Source organism: Quercus lobata, chromosome 4, assembly GCF_001633185.2.
Source record: "Quercus lobata isolate SW786 chromosome 4, ValleyOak3.0 Primary Assembly, whole genome shotgun sequence".
Classification (NCBI taxonomy): Eukaryota; Viridiplantae; Streptophyta; class Magnoliopsida; order Fagales; family Fagaceae; genus Quercus; species Quercus lobata.
Window position 1 is genome coordinate 94,245,634 of NC_044907.1, and position 17,378 is coordinate 94,263,011.

At 40.3% G+C, this 17,378-nt stretch overlaps 1 protein-coding gene across 10 annotated transcripts in view; it reads left to right on the plus strand.

The window, feature by feature from the left end:
• LOC115986797 (pantothenate kinase 1-like) overlaps window positions 1–9,911 on the plus strand; it is a 28,679-nt gene extending 18,768 nt beyond the window's left edge. The window contains exons 7-9 of one of the 10 annotated variants that reach the window (XR_004090885.1): window positions 5,568–5,673; window positions 6,459–6,523; window positions 7,269–7,286. Coding sequence is in view for 9 of the 10 variants with exons in the window: in XM_031110109.1 (XP_030965969.1) it covers window positions 5,568–5,756 (189 nt within the window). In the remaining variant the exon portion in view is untranslated. The other 9 variants (XM_031110110.1, XM_031110111.1, XM_031110113.1 and 6 more) reach the window with 9 other exon arrangements.
• Window positions 9,912–17,378: the final 7,467 nt, after the last annotated feature.

The window sequence follows — 17,378 nt, forward strand, 5'->3', positions numbered from 1 at the left end:
GATGAAGGGTCAGATCCTCGCTGATTTTGTTGTAGAGTTCTCCTTGAGAGGGGGAAAGGAGATGGTTTGCCTTGTAGAAGTAATCCTGTGGAAGGTATTTGTGGACAGTGCTTCCAACGCATTAGGAGCCAGAGTTGGGATCGTAGTCATCACCCCTAAAGGAAAAAATTGGAGCATTCCTTTAGGTTAGGCTTTAGGGCCTCCAACAATGAAGCCATGTATGAGGCCTTGTTGGCCGGGTTGAGGGTTGCATCAGATCTAGGTGCTAAGGTGGTAGAGGTCTATTCGAATTCTCAGTTGGTGGTCAATTAGGTACAAGGAAGCTTTAAGTCCAAAGAAGCTTACGGTTGGTGAAGCAAACAATGGACCGCTTACCGAAGATCAAAGTGGTTCAGGTGGCAAAGGGGTAGAATCGGCACGTTGACTCTTTGGCCATGTTGGCGTCATCATCAACCGAGGGAATTTCTCGATTGATAAAAGTGGAATGAGTAGCAGAACCAAGTATTAGTGTAGGAGTAGGAGTTTCACTGGTGGTAACGGTCGAACTGTGTCGGATGGATCCAATCATCAACTTCTTAGTCAAAGATCGTGTGCCAGCTGATGAGAAGGAAGTAGAGAAAGTACGCCGGACAACTACTCGGTATTGGTTGTCTACTGATCGTAAGCTATATTGAAAATCTTTTTGACGGGCCCTACCTACAGTGCTTGCACCCTAGCAAGTTTGTGGAACTCCTAGTCGAGCTACATAACAGCTGTGCGGCAATCACGTGGGGGGACGTTCGTTAGCTCACCGAGCAATGACCCAAGGATTTTGGTGGCCACGAATGCAAAAGGATGCTAACGAGTATGCACGGAAATGTGAGCAATGCTAGAGGCACGCCATTATGATCCACCAACCGGCAGGGAACTTGAATCCCATTAGTAGCCCCTAGCTCTTTCCACAGTAGGGGCTAGATATTGTTGGTCCATTCCCCTGGGCAACTAGAAACAGAAGATTTGTCCTAGTAGCCATGGATTACTTCACCAAATGGGTAGAGGCTGAGGCATTGGCGAACATCCGGGACGTGGACATTAAAAAGGTTGTATGGAGGAATATATTGACGAGGCTTGGGGTACCAGAGTCCCTAGTGTCAAATAACGGGTTGCAATTTGACAGCAAAGCTTTCCGTGAATTTTATAGCAACCTTGGCATCATAAATCGGTATTTCATCCTGGCGTATTTGTAGAGCAATGACCAAGCTAAGGCCACCAACAAGGCCATTGTGAACGGGTTGAAGAGGAGGTTGGAAGGTGCTAAGGGTAGGTGGGCAAAGGAATTGCCCAACGTTCTATGGGCATACCAAACTACCAAGAAAAGGTCCACGGGAGAAACCCTGTTCTCCCTAACATATAGAGTAGAAGCAGTCATACCGGCAAAAGTGAACTTGTGCAATGCTCGGATTTCCGAATACAGTCCCGCCGAGAATTCAGAGTTGATGCTGAAATAGTTGAACTTGTTGGAAGAACGCTGGGAATCAGCAACTATACGGTTGGTAGAGTATCAATAAAAACAAGCCCGGAGATACAACAGGAACGTGAGGAAAAGGGAGTTTGGAACGGGAGATCTGGTACTTCAGAAGGTAGTAGGGAATACACGAGACGTCAACGCAGGGAAGTTAGCACCAACTTGGGAGAGACCATATAGAGTTACCACCATTGTAGGTGTAGGGGCGTATTACTTGGAGGATTTCGATGAAAAACCACTTTCTCGGCCATGAAATGCCAACAATCTGAAGAAATTCTACCATTGATTATCAGTACACGGGTGCATATTGAGTGTAATGTTGTGCATCGTTAATTAATACAAATTTGATGTTTATCCATGCAGGTGTATTTGTATTAATACTTCCATCGTCATTGACTCATTAGCCCCAGTCAGTATACGTAAAGGGGGCTAAGGCAAAATATCCTAAGGACGGAAACTGTCCTTGGTTCGATTTTCATCACCAATTAGGTGGAAACCTAGCACTAAAATAACCTAAGGTCGGAAGCCTGTCCCTGGGTTGATTTTTATCACCAAGCAGGTGAAAACCTTATTTCAAATTATTCTAATGACAGAAGCCTTTCCTTGGTTCGATTTTCATCTCCAAGCAAGTGGAAACCTTGCACTAAAATATCCTAAGGACGGAAGCCTGTCCCCAGGTCAATTTTCATTACTGGGTAGGTGAAAACCTTATTTCGAATTATTCTAAGGACAGAAGCCTGTCCTCGATTCAATTTTCATCATCGAGCAGGTGGAAACCTTGCACTAAAATATCCTAAGGACGGAAACCTGTCCTCGGGTTGATTTTCATCACCGGGCAGGTGAAAACCTTATTTCGAATTATTCTAAGAACAAAAACCTATCCTCGGTTCAATTTTCATCACGGAATAGGTGGAAACCTAGCACTAAAATATCCTAAGGACAAAAGCTTGTCCTCGAGCCGATTTTCATCACCAGGCAGGTGAAAACCTTATTTCAAATTATTCTAAGGACAGAAGTCTGTCCCCAGGTTGATTTTCATCACCGGGAAAGTGAAAACCTTATTTCAAATTATCATAAGGACAGAAGCCTGTCCTTGGTTCGATTTTCATCACCGAGCAGGTGGAAACCTTGCACTAGAATATCCTAAGGATGGAAACCAGTCCTTGGTTCAATTTTCATTACCGAGCATATGGAAAACCCTACATTAACCTTACAAGCTTTTTGGCCTTGCATTGAATTTTCCTCGATAAACCTTGTTAAGGGTCATTTGTGAGAATCCAAGTAGAAAGAAGAAAAGCCCAACGACAAGGGCAGCAAAGAATTGGCAAGTGGGCTTAAAGAAGCTCGGAAAGAGAGAAATAGCATACCCATGGGCAGTATATGATGTAGAAAAGTAAGAAAGGGCCGCCACAGGCCCAAAGTAATACAAACAAAGAAAGTAAGGGGTTAATGGCAGGCCCATGAACCCCAAGGATGAGAATAAGGTAATTGGGCCAGGGAAGCCCAATGAAGTTAGTAAAAGCCCATGGAAATGCATAGTTAGTAAAAGGGCCAAGGAAGCCCAAAGAAAGCAAGTGGGCCAAGGATGCCCAAGAGAAAGACAAAAAGGACATAGGAGCCCATAAATAGGAAAACCAATGGCCATACCAAGCCACTGGGGAAAAGAGTAAACGGCTGGTCTAAAGAGGCCCAGTAGGATTGAGTCATTATAGCAGGAATAACAGAATAATATGGTAGGAAATGAGGGCAATCAAGAAGTGGGCCAAAGAAATATAAGGCCCATTATCAAATAAGGCCCAGCTCCTAAGAGGACTGGGAAATCAAAAAGCAGCCCATATAAAATGTCAAAGAAAATGAACGGCATGCTATGCAAGTAAGTCTTCAAACCACGGTAGACGAATGTGCAGTAGGCAGATTTTGGACAAATATGGAAGGAAGGCATGCGCAAGGCCTAGGCACCACCAGCCTGTACCCAGCCAATATAAGACATGGTGAGGTCAGAGATTCAGAGGGTATGATTTAGTGGTGGGGAGAAGGGAAAAATCTATTTTTGAGGTTTCAGCTCAGGTTCTTTCAGGGAAGTGTCCTGCTGGGATGACTTACTACCTAAAAGAAGCAAGCTAAGTTGGAACCACTAGGTGCATGCCATGAGAGATAGGGAGAGAGAAAGAACCCAGATCGTAGTAGGAAAGGGTGCCACGACAGACAAACAAACAAAATACCCTTCTTTGTCTGGTGATGAGGGGGTGGCACACAGACGGACCAGTGGTGGTTGGCCAGTACACCCAAACCAGACAAAGGAGGTTAAGGGCTAAAATAGTAAAATCTGATCACAGCAGACACTATAAAAGGAGAACCTTGCCGTGAACAAAAAACAGAGAAGAACGGAAATCATAACTAAGAAATAGGAATTCAAAAAGAGAGACTAGAAAATAGAAAAGAAATGAGTGGGAGGGAAAGAAGGAAAACAACCAAAAAGAAAATAAAGTGAGAATTAGAATGGTAGGCATGCATCGGTAGATTGATTCCCTCTCTCCCTCACGAAATACTACTCTCTGTTAAAACCAAAAGGGGTCTCTGTGCATCAACCATTCAGGTCCGTTTCTCTCAGGGTAGTTAATCTCCATGGTAGGATTTTTCCTAAGAGATTAATTGCGTTGAGAAGGAACGTTCTTTCCTCTTTGGTTTTGCTCCTACGGACCAAATTTTAGTCAATTTCTTCATCTTCTGATTAACCTATACATATTACTATTTGCTCCCTTTTGTTCTGTTCCTTTCTTTCTGTAAAAGTGATTATTATTACTGTGATTGTGTTTGGGGATTATTTGGTCATTTCCTACTAAGTAGCCAAATATATATATATATATATATATATATTTTTTTTTTATTATGTTTGTCTGCCACAACTTGTCTGAAATAGCTCTGCCTACCGCAAGCATGTTCCTGGCAAACTAGGCTTAGTTTGCGCACAAGCCAAACCAAATTGAGTTACAGCTGGACCGGTCCCAACTCCCTTATCCAGAAAACTTGGGTCTAGTGTAGCAGGAAGTAGCCCAACACTACTAGCACAGCCCACCACTTTACAAACCTAAACATATCAAATTTAGTTCTTATTACCAAGGAGCCAATTCTTTCTCAATAAAGACTGGTTCTTCCGGACTGGTCCCAGCCATCATACGGGCACATATATGATTTACCCTATTGAGGATAAATGAGAAATCAGTTTCAATCACCATTTAGAAGCAAACTAAGAGCGAACTACCCAACCATTTAGAATATCATATACTATATATAATAGCAGAAGCTGAGAGAAAGTAGATTCCTACAATTAAGGAGGTGTTGACAAATAGGAAAAGTGTCTATCTAAAATTCAGACACGTGTACAGTTTAATCTTTAAAAAATCGTATGGTGCATCGTTTGGAGGGGCATCCTATCACAGCCCGATGGTCTTTGAGTATAAATAAAATACTAACCGCTTAAATGGGTAAATTACATTCAAAAGGCTTGCCCGTATACAGAAAGAAAGTGGCAGAGTTCGTAAGAATTGTCGGAACAGCATATTCTGTTCATGGCTGAGTGTAATATCTGTTGCTATTTCTGTGATGTATGTCCATGGCTGTATTTCTGCTACTGCATATTCTGTTTTCTGCAGAACAGGTTCAGGATTTTCTGCATAATCTGTGCTTACAGGGGGGCTGAGTGTAATATTTGTTGTTGTTTCTGTTATGTATGTCCATGGGTTGTATTTCTGTTGCTGCATATTTTCACATTTTAATGATGTTCAGTCTCTCCGATAGGCACCTCTTCTTTGTCCCACAAATTTTTTTCCCTAATTTAAATGGTTAATTTGACATGCTTACTATTTTTTTTAATCTCTGTTTTCTGTTATTAATTGTTGTGTTTGGTTTTGGGGACACAACTTCAAAGCATAAATACCTAGAACCATCTGAAAACCAAAATTGCAAGTTGTTTTTTATTTTTGTTTTACCTACTGCTTCCAATTTGTGCTCTGTATTTTCTTTATTTCATATATTTCTTTCTTTTTTGGCTTTCACTTTTAAGGAAACAAAGGTCTCTTCTCACAAAACCTTGCAGCAAGTTGTTCTCCTTGGTCCAACACAGATTCTGATGTGTACCTCTCATTTCTTTCAAGACTTTGTTTGCTCAAGTAATCAATTTTATTTCTCTCCTAACTCATTATTATTCTCAACTTTATTCCCATCATCTATTAGAGTTTCAATTTTCATTTGATTTGGAATTTGTTCTTCTCAGATTGAAGTTGCTGATTTATGCCCAATATGTTTAGAATGGGAATTTAATCTAAAGTTAATTGATATGCACTTGAATATTGTCCAGGCAACTTTGGTTAGATATGGGCTCAAATTGAAAATTTTGAAGTACTAATACATACGTGTTTAGGAAGTTTTTTTGTTACATTTGAATTTCACAATGATTCATTAAGTGTTGTTTCTTTTACATGTACACAAGCTGTTTGATAAAATTCTTAAGTGATGTTTGTTGGCCTTTTTTATTCCCTTCCCCAGTGATGCTATTAGCCCAAAGCACCGACTCCTTCAAGGTCACTCGTTTCCTCCCTTTTCGACAGAATTGCATAATATAATTGTGAATCGTTTTAACTTTTATTTAGTTTTACTAATTCTTTTTATTCTCAAATTGCTTTTAGTTCAAGTATTGTTTATTTCAAAAGTCAATTTGGATTATAAGACTAAAATCTGCACCTAAGAATTAGTTAAATTGTTTGTTCGTTTTTCATATTTCAATTTGCTTCCAATAAGGTTCCATTTCTTTATTTCAGCAATTTTTTTTTATTTTTTTTATTTTTTTATTTTTTTATTGTTGTTGTGTTTGGCTGCAGAGAAAGTCTCTGATATTTTCAGAAGTATAATATGAGATTTTTTGATTGATTTGATGGTTGGGTTGTGTACATGAAAGCTTCTTAGAGAGCAGCTTGGCTATTGTTGGTGGCAGTGTCCAATTAATGAGGAAGGATTGTCAAGGTAATAAAAAGTTTCCACCTACTCTTGAGTGTGAAAGGATTGTGGGCTGTTTTTTATTATTTGGTTTTTATGGGTTTTCTTAATTCTTTCATGTTAAAGTTTATTGCATTGATTTTAGCAATGCTAATGAATTTTTTTGGGGGGAGGGTTTGTATATAGTATGATTGATAAAATTCCTCAATGAAGGAGTGGTATTGGTATACTATATAGATTAAAAAAGAGTTGTAGCTGTAGTTTCCTTTATTTTAATTTTTGTTTGTTAGCCCACCAAGGAGATTAAATTTAATCTCAAACTATTGATATTGAACCATTCTTTTATATTGTTATTTTTAATATTGTAAGAGCCTATTGCATTATCAATAGAGAATTTGTTGTGTCAAGGATATTTAAAAAAGAATTTCGGACCCATTAGATTGAGAAGTCTTTTTTACTCATAAGCCTAACTTTTAGTTACTTCTTGAAGTATTTTTCTATAAAGCTTGGTTTTTATTTATGCAGTAAGTTTTGGATTTCTATTGCTTTAGTTTCTATAGGTCACATTTGTATGTGCAATTTATCTTTTTAATAAAAGCTTATAGAAATTGCAATTGGTAAATCAATTTCGCAAACACATTTACGTCTTTCATTAGGTTTGGTGATAATATGTTTTTTCTTTCAAAGATTGCCTTTTAAAAGTATTGTTTGCTAATTTGTGGGTTGAAAAAATAGCACTTGAATAGTTTTTTTATTTTTTTTTTATTTACAGAGTTGGTCTAAAAATTTCCACAGTCAGGGTGGGATGCAAAATTGGGTGTGGATACATAGCTTGAGGTCATTCACAGCGAAAGCTCCTACCTATGCCTTGGAATTTTTTTAAGAGCATGCTCTGTAGTAAGGAATTATTATCTTCAACTATAAGATTTAAAATATATATATATATATTGTTTCTTTAGCCAATCTGATTATTTTGGTTTTGATTTAATAATATTTTTCTTAGTTTTCTTTTTGGAAGGCATAACAAATTGAAGATATACTATATGATAGTAGGTCTAAAACAAAACTAAAAAATTAAACTAAAATCAAAGTAGAAATTTTATTCATATATATATATATATATATATATTGTTTTGCTTTCAAAGTTGGCTAAATTAATAATAGTCTATCATGTGTTGGATGGAATTCATGATATATGTAATGGTTAGTGGAACTCATTTGCTGTTTTATATATCAATGTTTAGTATTTTTAAAATAGGCAAATACTTCCATTCTTCATATTTTTATAATAGGCCTTGATGCCTACAACGTCCCATTAAAGATTATGCCACTTAGTTTAGTGTTTTGAAGTGCATTGTTTTCCCATAACGTTGTACTATAACAAGAATAACTCAAGATTTTGGTTATTGTGTTTTTCATATCACAGAGGTGTTACAATGTATATTTTCTTTATTTGTAAGTAGTCAATTTACGTATTTGCAAGCAAATTTAGTAAGGACAATTGAAATGATTTGTTGGTGGTAATGTAGTTGAGAAGATTTTGGATTCATAAGTCAAACTTTTTTTTAAAAAAAATGTGAGCTAATGTAATTTTTTTTATTCAAGTTTTTCTTATATATTGTTCAATATACATTTGGCAGTCAAACAGATTCATTTCGAACTGAATAAATTTTTTATTTTAGTTGTTTTCAATAACTGAAATTTACTTTGCTTTTGGACAAATTCTATCATTTCATCAGCAATAAAATAGTGCAGAAAACCAGGGTACAATGCACAATTAACCAACACAAGAAGATATTTTGAGTAGTTTGGAGTTGTTGGAGTGGGTGCCGTTATAGGAAATTCAGTGTTTCTTCCAATGGTTGCTATACAAAAAAAAAAAAAAAAAAAAAAAAAAAAAAAAAAGACAATTTGAAAATCCTCTAGAAGTTGAACTAGTAGTTGTTTTGCATTGCTAGAATTTTGCTCATGTAGAACAGAAAAAGGCTTATATTTTATAAGGTTATTCAGGAATTGTTGCTTTGGTATATGAATGAAAATAATTAATTATTTACTGAGTTTTGATTTTTTTTTTATACATATTCTGGTGTATTTAATAAAACCCAATTTTTGGATATATAAATTCAAGTGCTATTTGAGAAGAATAGAAAGTAGTTTGTACCAACTAAGAAATTTTTTTTCTCATGTTGTTTGTGCAGAAATGAAAGTGTTTTTCTCTCAAAGTTCTTTTTGATAAGTAATTAAAGTAGAATTAATAGTCTATCTAAAGTGAAGGAAATGTCTATACGTGGTGAAAAGAAGAAATTTTACCTCTATTCTCTGATAGTCTGATGTAAAAAGTTAAGAAAACAGAAAATATCCAAACTGCTTGACGTGTTTAAATGTTTTAAAGATGAGATTTTAGATGCAATTCCTCTAGCATGTATGTGCTTCAACTTTGGACATCGGTTTAGTATAATTTTCTAAAGAAACACTTGAATTACAACTAATCAAAAAATAAAACCATTTGAATTACAAGAACTATGTGCTTTTAATTATTTAAAAAAAAAAAATTCTCTTGACACTATAATGCTTATGACCATTACACACTTGAAACTTCCATAGTGGAAATTTGGTGGCTAGGATTGTAAGATGCACTCTTAGAATTCAGACTACAAAAGGTTGAGCAAATTGTAACTTGGCAGAGAAAAAATATGAATTTATTTTTCTTTTCCAATTTTGTTTTAGGTTCTTTGTTCTTTTATGGTTTTCAACTTTTCACAGATTTAATTTAGATGTTGTTTATATATTAAAAATTTCAATTGTTAACCATGTTTGATGCTTTATTTATTTATATCTATTTAAGACTAGAACAACAATCTTTGGCATCTACATCAATCTGTTGCTTAGTGCTAAGGCTATAAAAGATCTTATAATACTTATAAGTACATCAAGGTTCTTTTTTATATCAGTTATGCTTTCTCTTATCAATCACTTACTTTCTACCAATAGAAATTAAAATATTGTTTTTTTGTATTTATACATTGGAATTTTACCTTATATTATTATTGAATATGTTCTCCTTACATGGAGCTCAAAAGGTTGTATTAGTTCCTATTATTTCAAAGGTTACATTTAAATAGGTCTTCATTATGCTATTGCCTCCAGTTGGACAACAATCACCCATTTAGCACACCAAAGAATCCATTTGAGGGGGTTCTACATATGTGCTATAGTTTTTGCAAGTGGTTGATGATGACTCAATTCATCCAAGTGAAACATAGCTGGCATTTATAGTACATCAGGCCTAGCTAGAATATGGCTTTGCTCACTAGATGTTTTTTTGGTTAATAAGTACTTAGACTTTATTTTTTGCTATGGGGAATTTTGGACTTTTGACATTGTTATTGAACCTGACTCTACATCGCACAATTGTAATTTTTATTTTTTGAATTAATTGGCATTATTAAAACAAAGCCTTTAATAAACATATTAATTGTTGTATTTTATTGTATTGTTTATGTCAATTTGATGGTATTTTAAAAGTGTAAAATTTTCCCCGCGCATTGCGCGGGTTAAATGCTAGTATATATAAAAGAAGAAGAAAATGAAAGAATACAACAGAAAGAATATCGTAGCAAACATTTGTAAACATGATTAAAGCAAGCAAATAAAGGCTAAACCAATGTTTTGTCACCATAGCCCGACGACAATAGGAAAATAAGACTTAGTAAAACGAGAGCTAAATTATTGTTCAGCCACCACAACCCGGTGATTATAGGCAAACCCATAAAATAAAAGTAAAAGAAAAACTTCAATTAAACATAAATAGGAAATAAAAGGTGAAACATAAAGGTTAAATGGAGGCATTGTCGAGCATAAGTTGGATAACATCATTAGGCGCATTCCTAGTTGGTTGATCGGTAGTTGGCGTATGTCTTTGTCCATCCTCTACAGCATAAAGGTTGCTAGTGACCTCAGGATCGTCTATTTCCACATGAGTGTCAATGGCGTGGACCAACTCCCTCATGTTGAGGGTCTCCTTTTCATCGACGGCATCAGCTTGGCTGTGGACAAGGGGGGCAGGAGCTGGGTAGGGGATTTGCTCGGGATTCCTCAGTGGGGAATCCTTTGCCACCCCCATGGCTTGTAGAGCTGCCAGCCACCCTTCGCTGAACCCGTGACTCCGAGCTTGGTGGATGACGGGCTCCACAGAATTTTTAGTATCCACGAAGCCCAGATTGTACACCTCTGCTCAAAGGCATTTAGGGCTGCCTTAAGGTCTACAATCTCGTCTGCTTGGGCCAATGTTAGGCTTTTCACCTCTGCTAGTTTGAGCTCTATGCCTCCTAACTTGTCCTCCACATTGGCAAATTTCTTTTCAACTACCGCTCGGGCATTCTCGACAGCTTGGGCCCTCTTCTCAGCAGCATCAACCACTTTGCCCTCTCCTCTGCCACGTCTTTCAGTTCCTTCTCCCTCTTCGTGTCCTTGGCCATCTCCCTCATTCTCTCACCATGAATGTGAGTCAATTGCATGGCCTGGTAACACAACAATAATAAGATATCACAAGTGCATAGGAAAAGGAAATACGCATGCAAACGAAATAAATGAAAAGTAAAGGGAAGGGTTACCGCTATTATGTGCCACTAAAGTCGTTTTGCCATTGACTCCTTAGTATTCTCCAAGAAAATGTTGACATCCTTGGGCAAGAGGAGGCCCTGCACTAGGCTCTCGGTAACCCACCCCCAAATCCTCACGCTGGCAATTGCTGGCAAAGGCTCATTGTCGAGCTTGAAGGAGGGTTGCCATCCCACCTCAAGCCTGGAGGAGGACACGATGTTTCTATTGACCTGGGAGGATGGCTGGGAGGCACCAGTTGGTTCCCGGATTAAAATGTCGCCAGATGCTTGAGGAGGAGTCTTTAAAGGAGGAGGCAGATGTGGATCAGCAATGTGCTGTTTCTTTTTTGCATGGCCGGAGGGAGGAGATAGAGGTCTACTCTCTATCAAGAGGCTGTTGGGATTGAGAGGTTGAGCGTGTGCCAGGCAAGAACCGATCAACGGTTAGGGCTTGTCTGGTTACCATATCTTCACCCAAATCAGCTGTTGCTTCTAAGGGGTGGGTCAGGTCGGCTACTTCTAGCTCAGTAACCTGAGCTAGAGTGTCAAGCTCCTCAACGGGTATGTGGGCTTTATGGCTCTAGGACACGTGCTCAGCTAACTCGTCCCTCATTGGGGCAAGGTCCTTTGCGGTAATGTAACGGGGGCTGAGATCCCGAGCTTCACCAGTGGTCAATGAAGGCGGGAGAAAATTGGCATGCCAGATGTTTGTTAAGGTCTAAAAAGGGTCATAGTGAAATAAGCCCAAAAAAGAAGAACAAGTCAAGCCCAAAAGGAAAAAATTCAGGCTAAGCCCAAAGTAATAGATACGGGAGACCCATGAGGGAATAAAAGAAAGGCCTAGAAGATCCTGAAGCCCAGAAAAAAAGAAGCATCCGAAAAAAAAGAAGACCACGGCAAAGTATAAAGAAGCAAGGATCCTCAGGAACCATCAATAAGCACGGATCCCTTCAGGCACAAAGAAAAAGGAAGACTGGGACAGATCGATAGAAAGAAGACAGAAGAAGAAAACAAGAAATAAAAGCAAAACGCGAGCGACCTCTCATGGCACAGACAGAAAAGGCCTCGGGGAACCAGGATAGGGAAGAAGAATGATAACAAATGACTTTCAAAATGGCAGAATAGGATTCCGCCCAAATAGGAAAGAAAAGGGAAAAGTGGAAGACGCCAGAAATGGGGATGTCAAGAAGGGCATACCTCAGCACGTCCCGAAGAAGATGGCCAACCAGAAGCTTTCAAAAGAATCAGAACTGAGAGAAGGAAAGAATGAGAAAAAACGGAAAAGGGACTTACTGAGATGATAGGGACAGAACATGCTCTGTTTGCAAAAGAGCAAAACAGGGGAACCAACGGTTCCCCGGGAAGCCCAGAAAACTCCATTATAAAAGGAGGGGATGGGTTGTGAAGAAGGCAGCGAGAAAAAAAGAAAGAAACACAAGAAAGAAGAAATTCTCTAGGAAAAAACTATCAGAAAATCTGTGTAAGAAAGAAAAATACTAAGGGAAAAACAAAGATTGCTTCCCGGTATCCTGTAAAAGCCGCTATTGCACCTACTCGGATTCAACGAGAATCAAACTTTGCAAGTTTTAAAGGCTGAAATAGCCATTCAAGACTGCAATTTTTGAGCTTGACTGAACCTTGTATCACGTCCTAGTGAGCTTTCTGTAATCAAACAGATAACGTATTATTGAAACATTGCTTCATATTTCCCAGGATCCCCATAACACTATTTTTATCACTTTGCTAATCCTGTTTCTTTCCTTCTGAATTTACCTTGTTAATTTTTGGCACTCTTCGATATCATTGTTTGTCATTTTCTTTATATTGTCAAGAGTATTCTCTGCATCCTACTTGATTCTTAAACAGCTCGTTAGCTGCGGTGAGTCAAGGCCCGGTCCACCAAATCCTCCTTTTCATTTAGGCCCGGGATCCTTGGGCCTGAGTGTCACGAAAAAGGCACTCTCACATTTTGGCGACTCTGCTGGGGATTGGGCAAAGAAGAAGGAAGAAGCAACCCCTTCATAGAGAATGCCTCCAAGACAAAGAAACAGCAAAGGAACTAATGTGCCACCTACGGCCTCTGAGCTCGTAGGAGAAAACGAGGTAGCTTCCAGGCAAGGAGGTGGGATACTCTTGGTAGAATAGGAGGTTGTGTCAGAACAAAGACACACAAGGCAGGAACCAGACCTCATGGCCAGGATGACAGCAATGTTAAAGGATCTGGAGCAAGAAGTTCGTCTTCTCAAAGAGGTCAGGACACAGGAAATCAGAGACAATGTTCCCCCTACTGGCCACCAAGATGGGATGCAGCCAGAAGGAGGGTCAGCAGTGGGAGGAAGTGCCAACCCTCAGTACTTGACACTGGCAGACGTCAATGCCCTCTTGGAGCAAGAAAGGGAAAAACTCTCAGGGATCCCCAAGCAATTCTCTCGGGATCCCCCGTTCCCTCCAGAACTTCTTGGCAAACCATACCCTAAGGGGTACGAACCCCCAAAGTTCCATCCTTTCGATGGGAGGAATGGAAGTGTCGTGGAACATGTGAGTAGGTTTGTCCACACTATGGGCCCCTATGCAGGAGACAGAGAATTATGTCTAAGGGAATTCGCCAAATCCTTAGTGGATAGGGCATACACTTGGTACACCACGCTGAGACTCGGGTCCATCAAAACCTGGGATGAGATGATGGAAAAATTCTGCGCCAAATATTACCCTGGTGAAGACAAAATCACTTTCCAGAACCTGCAAATGGTGAGGCAGAGACCTGGAGAAGATCCTGTTCAATTCATTAAAAGATTCGAAGATGTGTCCCTAGACTGCTATGGAGACCATGAAGAAAAGGAGCTCGTGGAAACCTGTATATCCAACATGCTTTTTGATTACAGGCTCAACCTTGAAAATCTATGTATCACACAGTTTGCTGACCTGCTACAGAGAACTAGAAGGACGGCGCAAACCATGAGAACAAAAAGGCTGCCCGTGTCCCAAGCTATGACAGCATCAGTAGGAGAGAAAAGGAAGAGACCAGATGGGAAGGCGTTTGAGGAACCACCAGTGATTCCATGTACAGCTGAGGAGTTAAGCCATGTCCTAGATAAATGGATTGGAGATGGGGCTGTTAGGCCATTCACTGTGTCCAGGCCACCAACTGAAGAAGAAAGGAAGAATCCTTTATTTTGCAGAATCCATAATTATGTCAAGCACTCCACCAAGGATTGCTGGACCCTTCGCAGACTCTTCCACAAAAAGTTGAGAGAAGGAACCTTGGAGCTCACTTAGAAGGAGCCAGAAGTGCAGATGAACCCCTTGCCTAACCACAAAGGAAAAAGGGTGGTAGCAGTAGTAATACATGGGAACCAGGCAGAAGCAGGAGAATCTGAAGGATCCTTCCACCCGAGCACAGTCAGAACCCTCCAGAAGAATCCTAAGTTCAGGTCACTATTCAATCAATTAGGATTCGGACTAGGAGCAAGAATGGTGGCCACAGAGTCTCTTATGAGCATAGCAGCAGATTCAGGGATGGAATGCTTTACAGCTGAGTCACATGCTAGTCGAGATTTCCTGGAGACAACCAATGCAATAACCTTCACTGATGAAGACATGGAGATTGAGCACCCAGACCACCGTAGACCCCTTTATCTAATGGCCACCATAAACGGCGTTCAAGTCAGAAGAGCACTAGTGGATACGGGGGCATCACTCAACCTCATAGCCTTAAGTACCCTGGAAGCTGTTGGCTTAGTTGACAGAAGGATCTTGGGGGCTCCCATGGAAATAACAGGATTTGGAGGATCGGTAGAATCAACAGAAGGATACGTGCAGCTAGCCTTAAGGGTGGGGCCAATAGTAGCTCTGACAAGGTTTCATCTGATTAATGCAGAAGTTTCTTATCACGTGTTGTTGGGACGCCCGTGGCTTCATAAACATCGCCTTATTCCATCCACGTTCCATCAATGCATTAAAGGGAGACTGAATGGGAGGCCCATAAGGATCCCTGCCAACCATAATCTTTTCAGTCAGGGAGAAGTGAACTTTGCAGAAACGATGTTTTATGATGAGTTGGAGCCAGATGATGAGAACCCCGCCCCAAGGACCCCAGGGGCACCTATCCTAGAAGAAGAAGAAGGAGGGAGGGGCACCCGTGACCTGAGGAACCTTCTAGAAAGAAAAAGACAAAAGAGGGAGCCCAGCTCTTCAGGATCTCGAGAATGTGTGGTGGCACTGGAACCTGGGGGAAGGCTAATCTATCGTTTGTGAAGGTGCGCGGGACCCGAATGCATTGTGCAGGAAGGTCCCGGACCACCAAGCTGCATGATGGCCTAAGAAGAAATCCCAGAAAAACCAGTTAAGGAGGCCCAGATTCAGCCTGAGGAAGAATTAAAGGAAGTAGATTTAGGGACAAAACCAGGATCCCGAAAACCTGTCTTCATTAGCAGTTAATTGGTGGCTCAAGAAAGAGAACAACTGGTAACCTTGCTTCAAAAATACAGAGATGTGTTTGCATGGACCTATGATGAGATGCTTGGTCTAGACCCAGGGTTGGTAGTCCATTCTCTTAATGTGGACTCAGGGATGAGGCCAGTAGTCCAACCAGCTAGGGTCTTCGACACTGAGGTAGAAGCTCAAATAGTTCAAGAGGTCAAGAAATTGCTAACAGCTGGTTTTATCAAACCCATCCAACACCTAAAATGGCTTTCCAACACTGTACCTGTGAAGAAGAAAAATGGTCAAATCCGTTGCTGTGTAGACTTTCGCAACTTGAACAAGGCATGTCCTAAAGATGAGTTCCCCTTGCCCAATATCGACCTCCTTGTAGATTCAGCCGCAGGAAACTCAATGTTTTCATTTATGGATGGGTACAGTGGATACAACCAAATCCGCATGGCAGCCAAAGATGCAGAGAAGACGGCATTCAGAACTCCGATTGGGAACTTTTACTACACTGTAATGCCCTTTGGCCTCAAAAATGAGGGGGCTACGTATCAGCGGACCATGACAGCCATTTTCCATGACATGATGCATGAGGAGATGGAAGATTATGTAGATGATATTGTGGTCAAGTCAAAAACCAGAACATGACATTTCCAAGTACTTGAGCAAGTCTTTGAAAGATGCGGGAAGTACAAGTTACGTATGAACCCCATGAAGTGCGCCTTTGGAGTGTCTGCTGGAAAGTTCCTTGGGTTCCTGGTACATCACAAAGGCATAAGCGTGGATCCAGCCAAGGCCATAGCTATCGTCACAATGAGAAGACCAACTACTGTTAGGAAACTCAAGAGCTTCCTGAGAAGGGTCTCTTATATTAGGAGATTTGTGCCTGGTTTAGCCTTAGCTACAGCAAGCCTATCCAAACTATTGAAAAAGGGGAATGAATTTACCTGGGGGATAGAGCAGCAGGAAGCCTTCCAAAGAATTCAGGGCATCATGAATCATTTGCCCACCCTCCAGGCACCAGTACGTGGGCGACCTCTGTTGCTATACTTAGCATTAAACTCTCAGGCAATAGGAGCTTTGCTGGCACAAGAAGATGATCAAGGAAATGAGCAGCCCGTATATTATGTAAGCAGAACACTCAAGGATACCGAAACCAGGTACCCCAGAATAGAGAAAGCCTGCCTAGTGATCATTTATGCATCCCAAAGGTTGAAGAGGTACTTCTCAGCTCACCAAATCCTCTTGGTAACCAAGTCCCACCCCATAAAAGCACTCCTGCACCAGCCTCTTCTCACAGGAAGGATAGCACAATGGCTAGTGTTGCTCTCACAATATGATATAGGTATAAGAACTCTCAAGGCTGTCAAGAGCCAGGCCATAGCAGATTTGCTAGCTCAATTCCCAGGAAAGGAGGAAGGCCCGCTGAGCGAAGAAATCCCTGGTGAGGTAGCAGTGATGGAGATCCCAGGGAAGATATGGACCATGAGGTTTGACGGGTCGGCTACAGCAACTTCAAATGGGGTAGGAATTGTACTAAGTTGTGAAAATGGGGATATCATGCCCCTGTCTTTCAAGCTTGGTTTCTCATGCTCTAATAATGTAGCTGAATATGAGGCATACTTAACTGGGTTGATTATAGCACTCAGCATAGGAGTGAAACATATGAGAGTGTTGGGAGATTCCAATCTTGTAGTCTCCCAAGTGAAAGGTGACTTTGCATTACGGGAACAAAGCTTAGCAGCCTACAGGACTTGGGCACAAAGGCTGGAGATGGAATTTTAAACCTTCAGCATAGAGTACACTCAAAGAAGTGAAAACAGGTTTGCTGATGCGCTCGCCACCCTGGGATC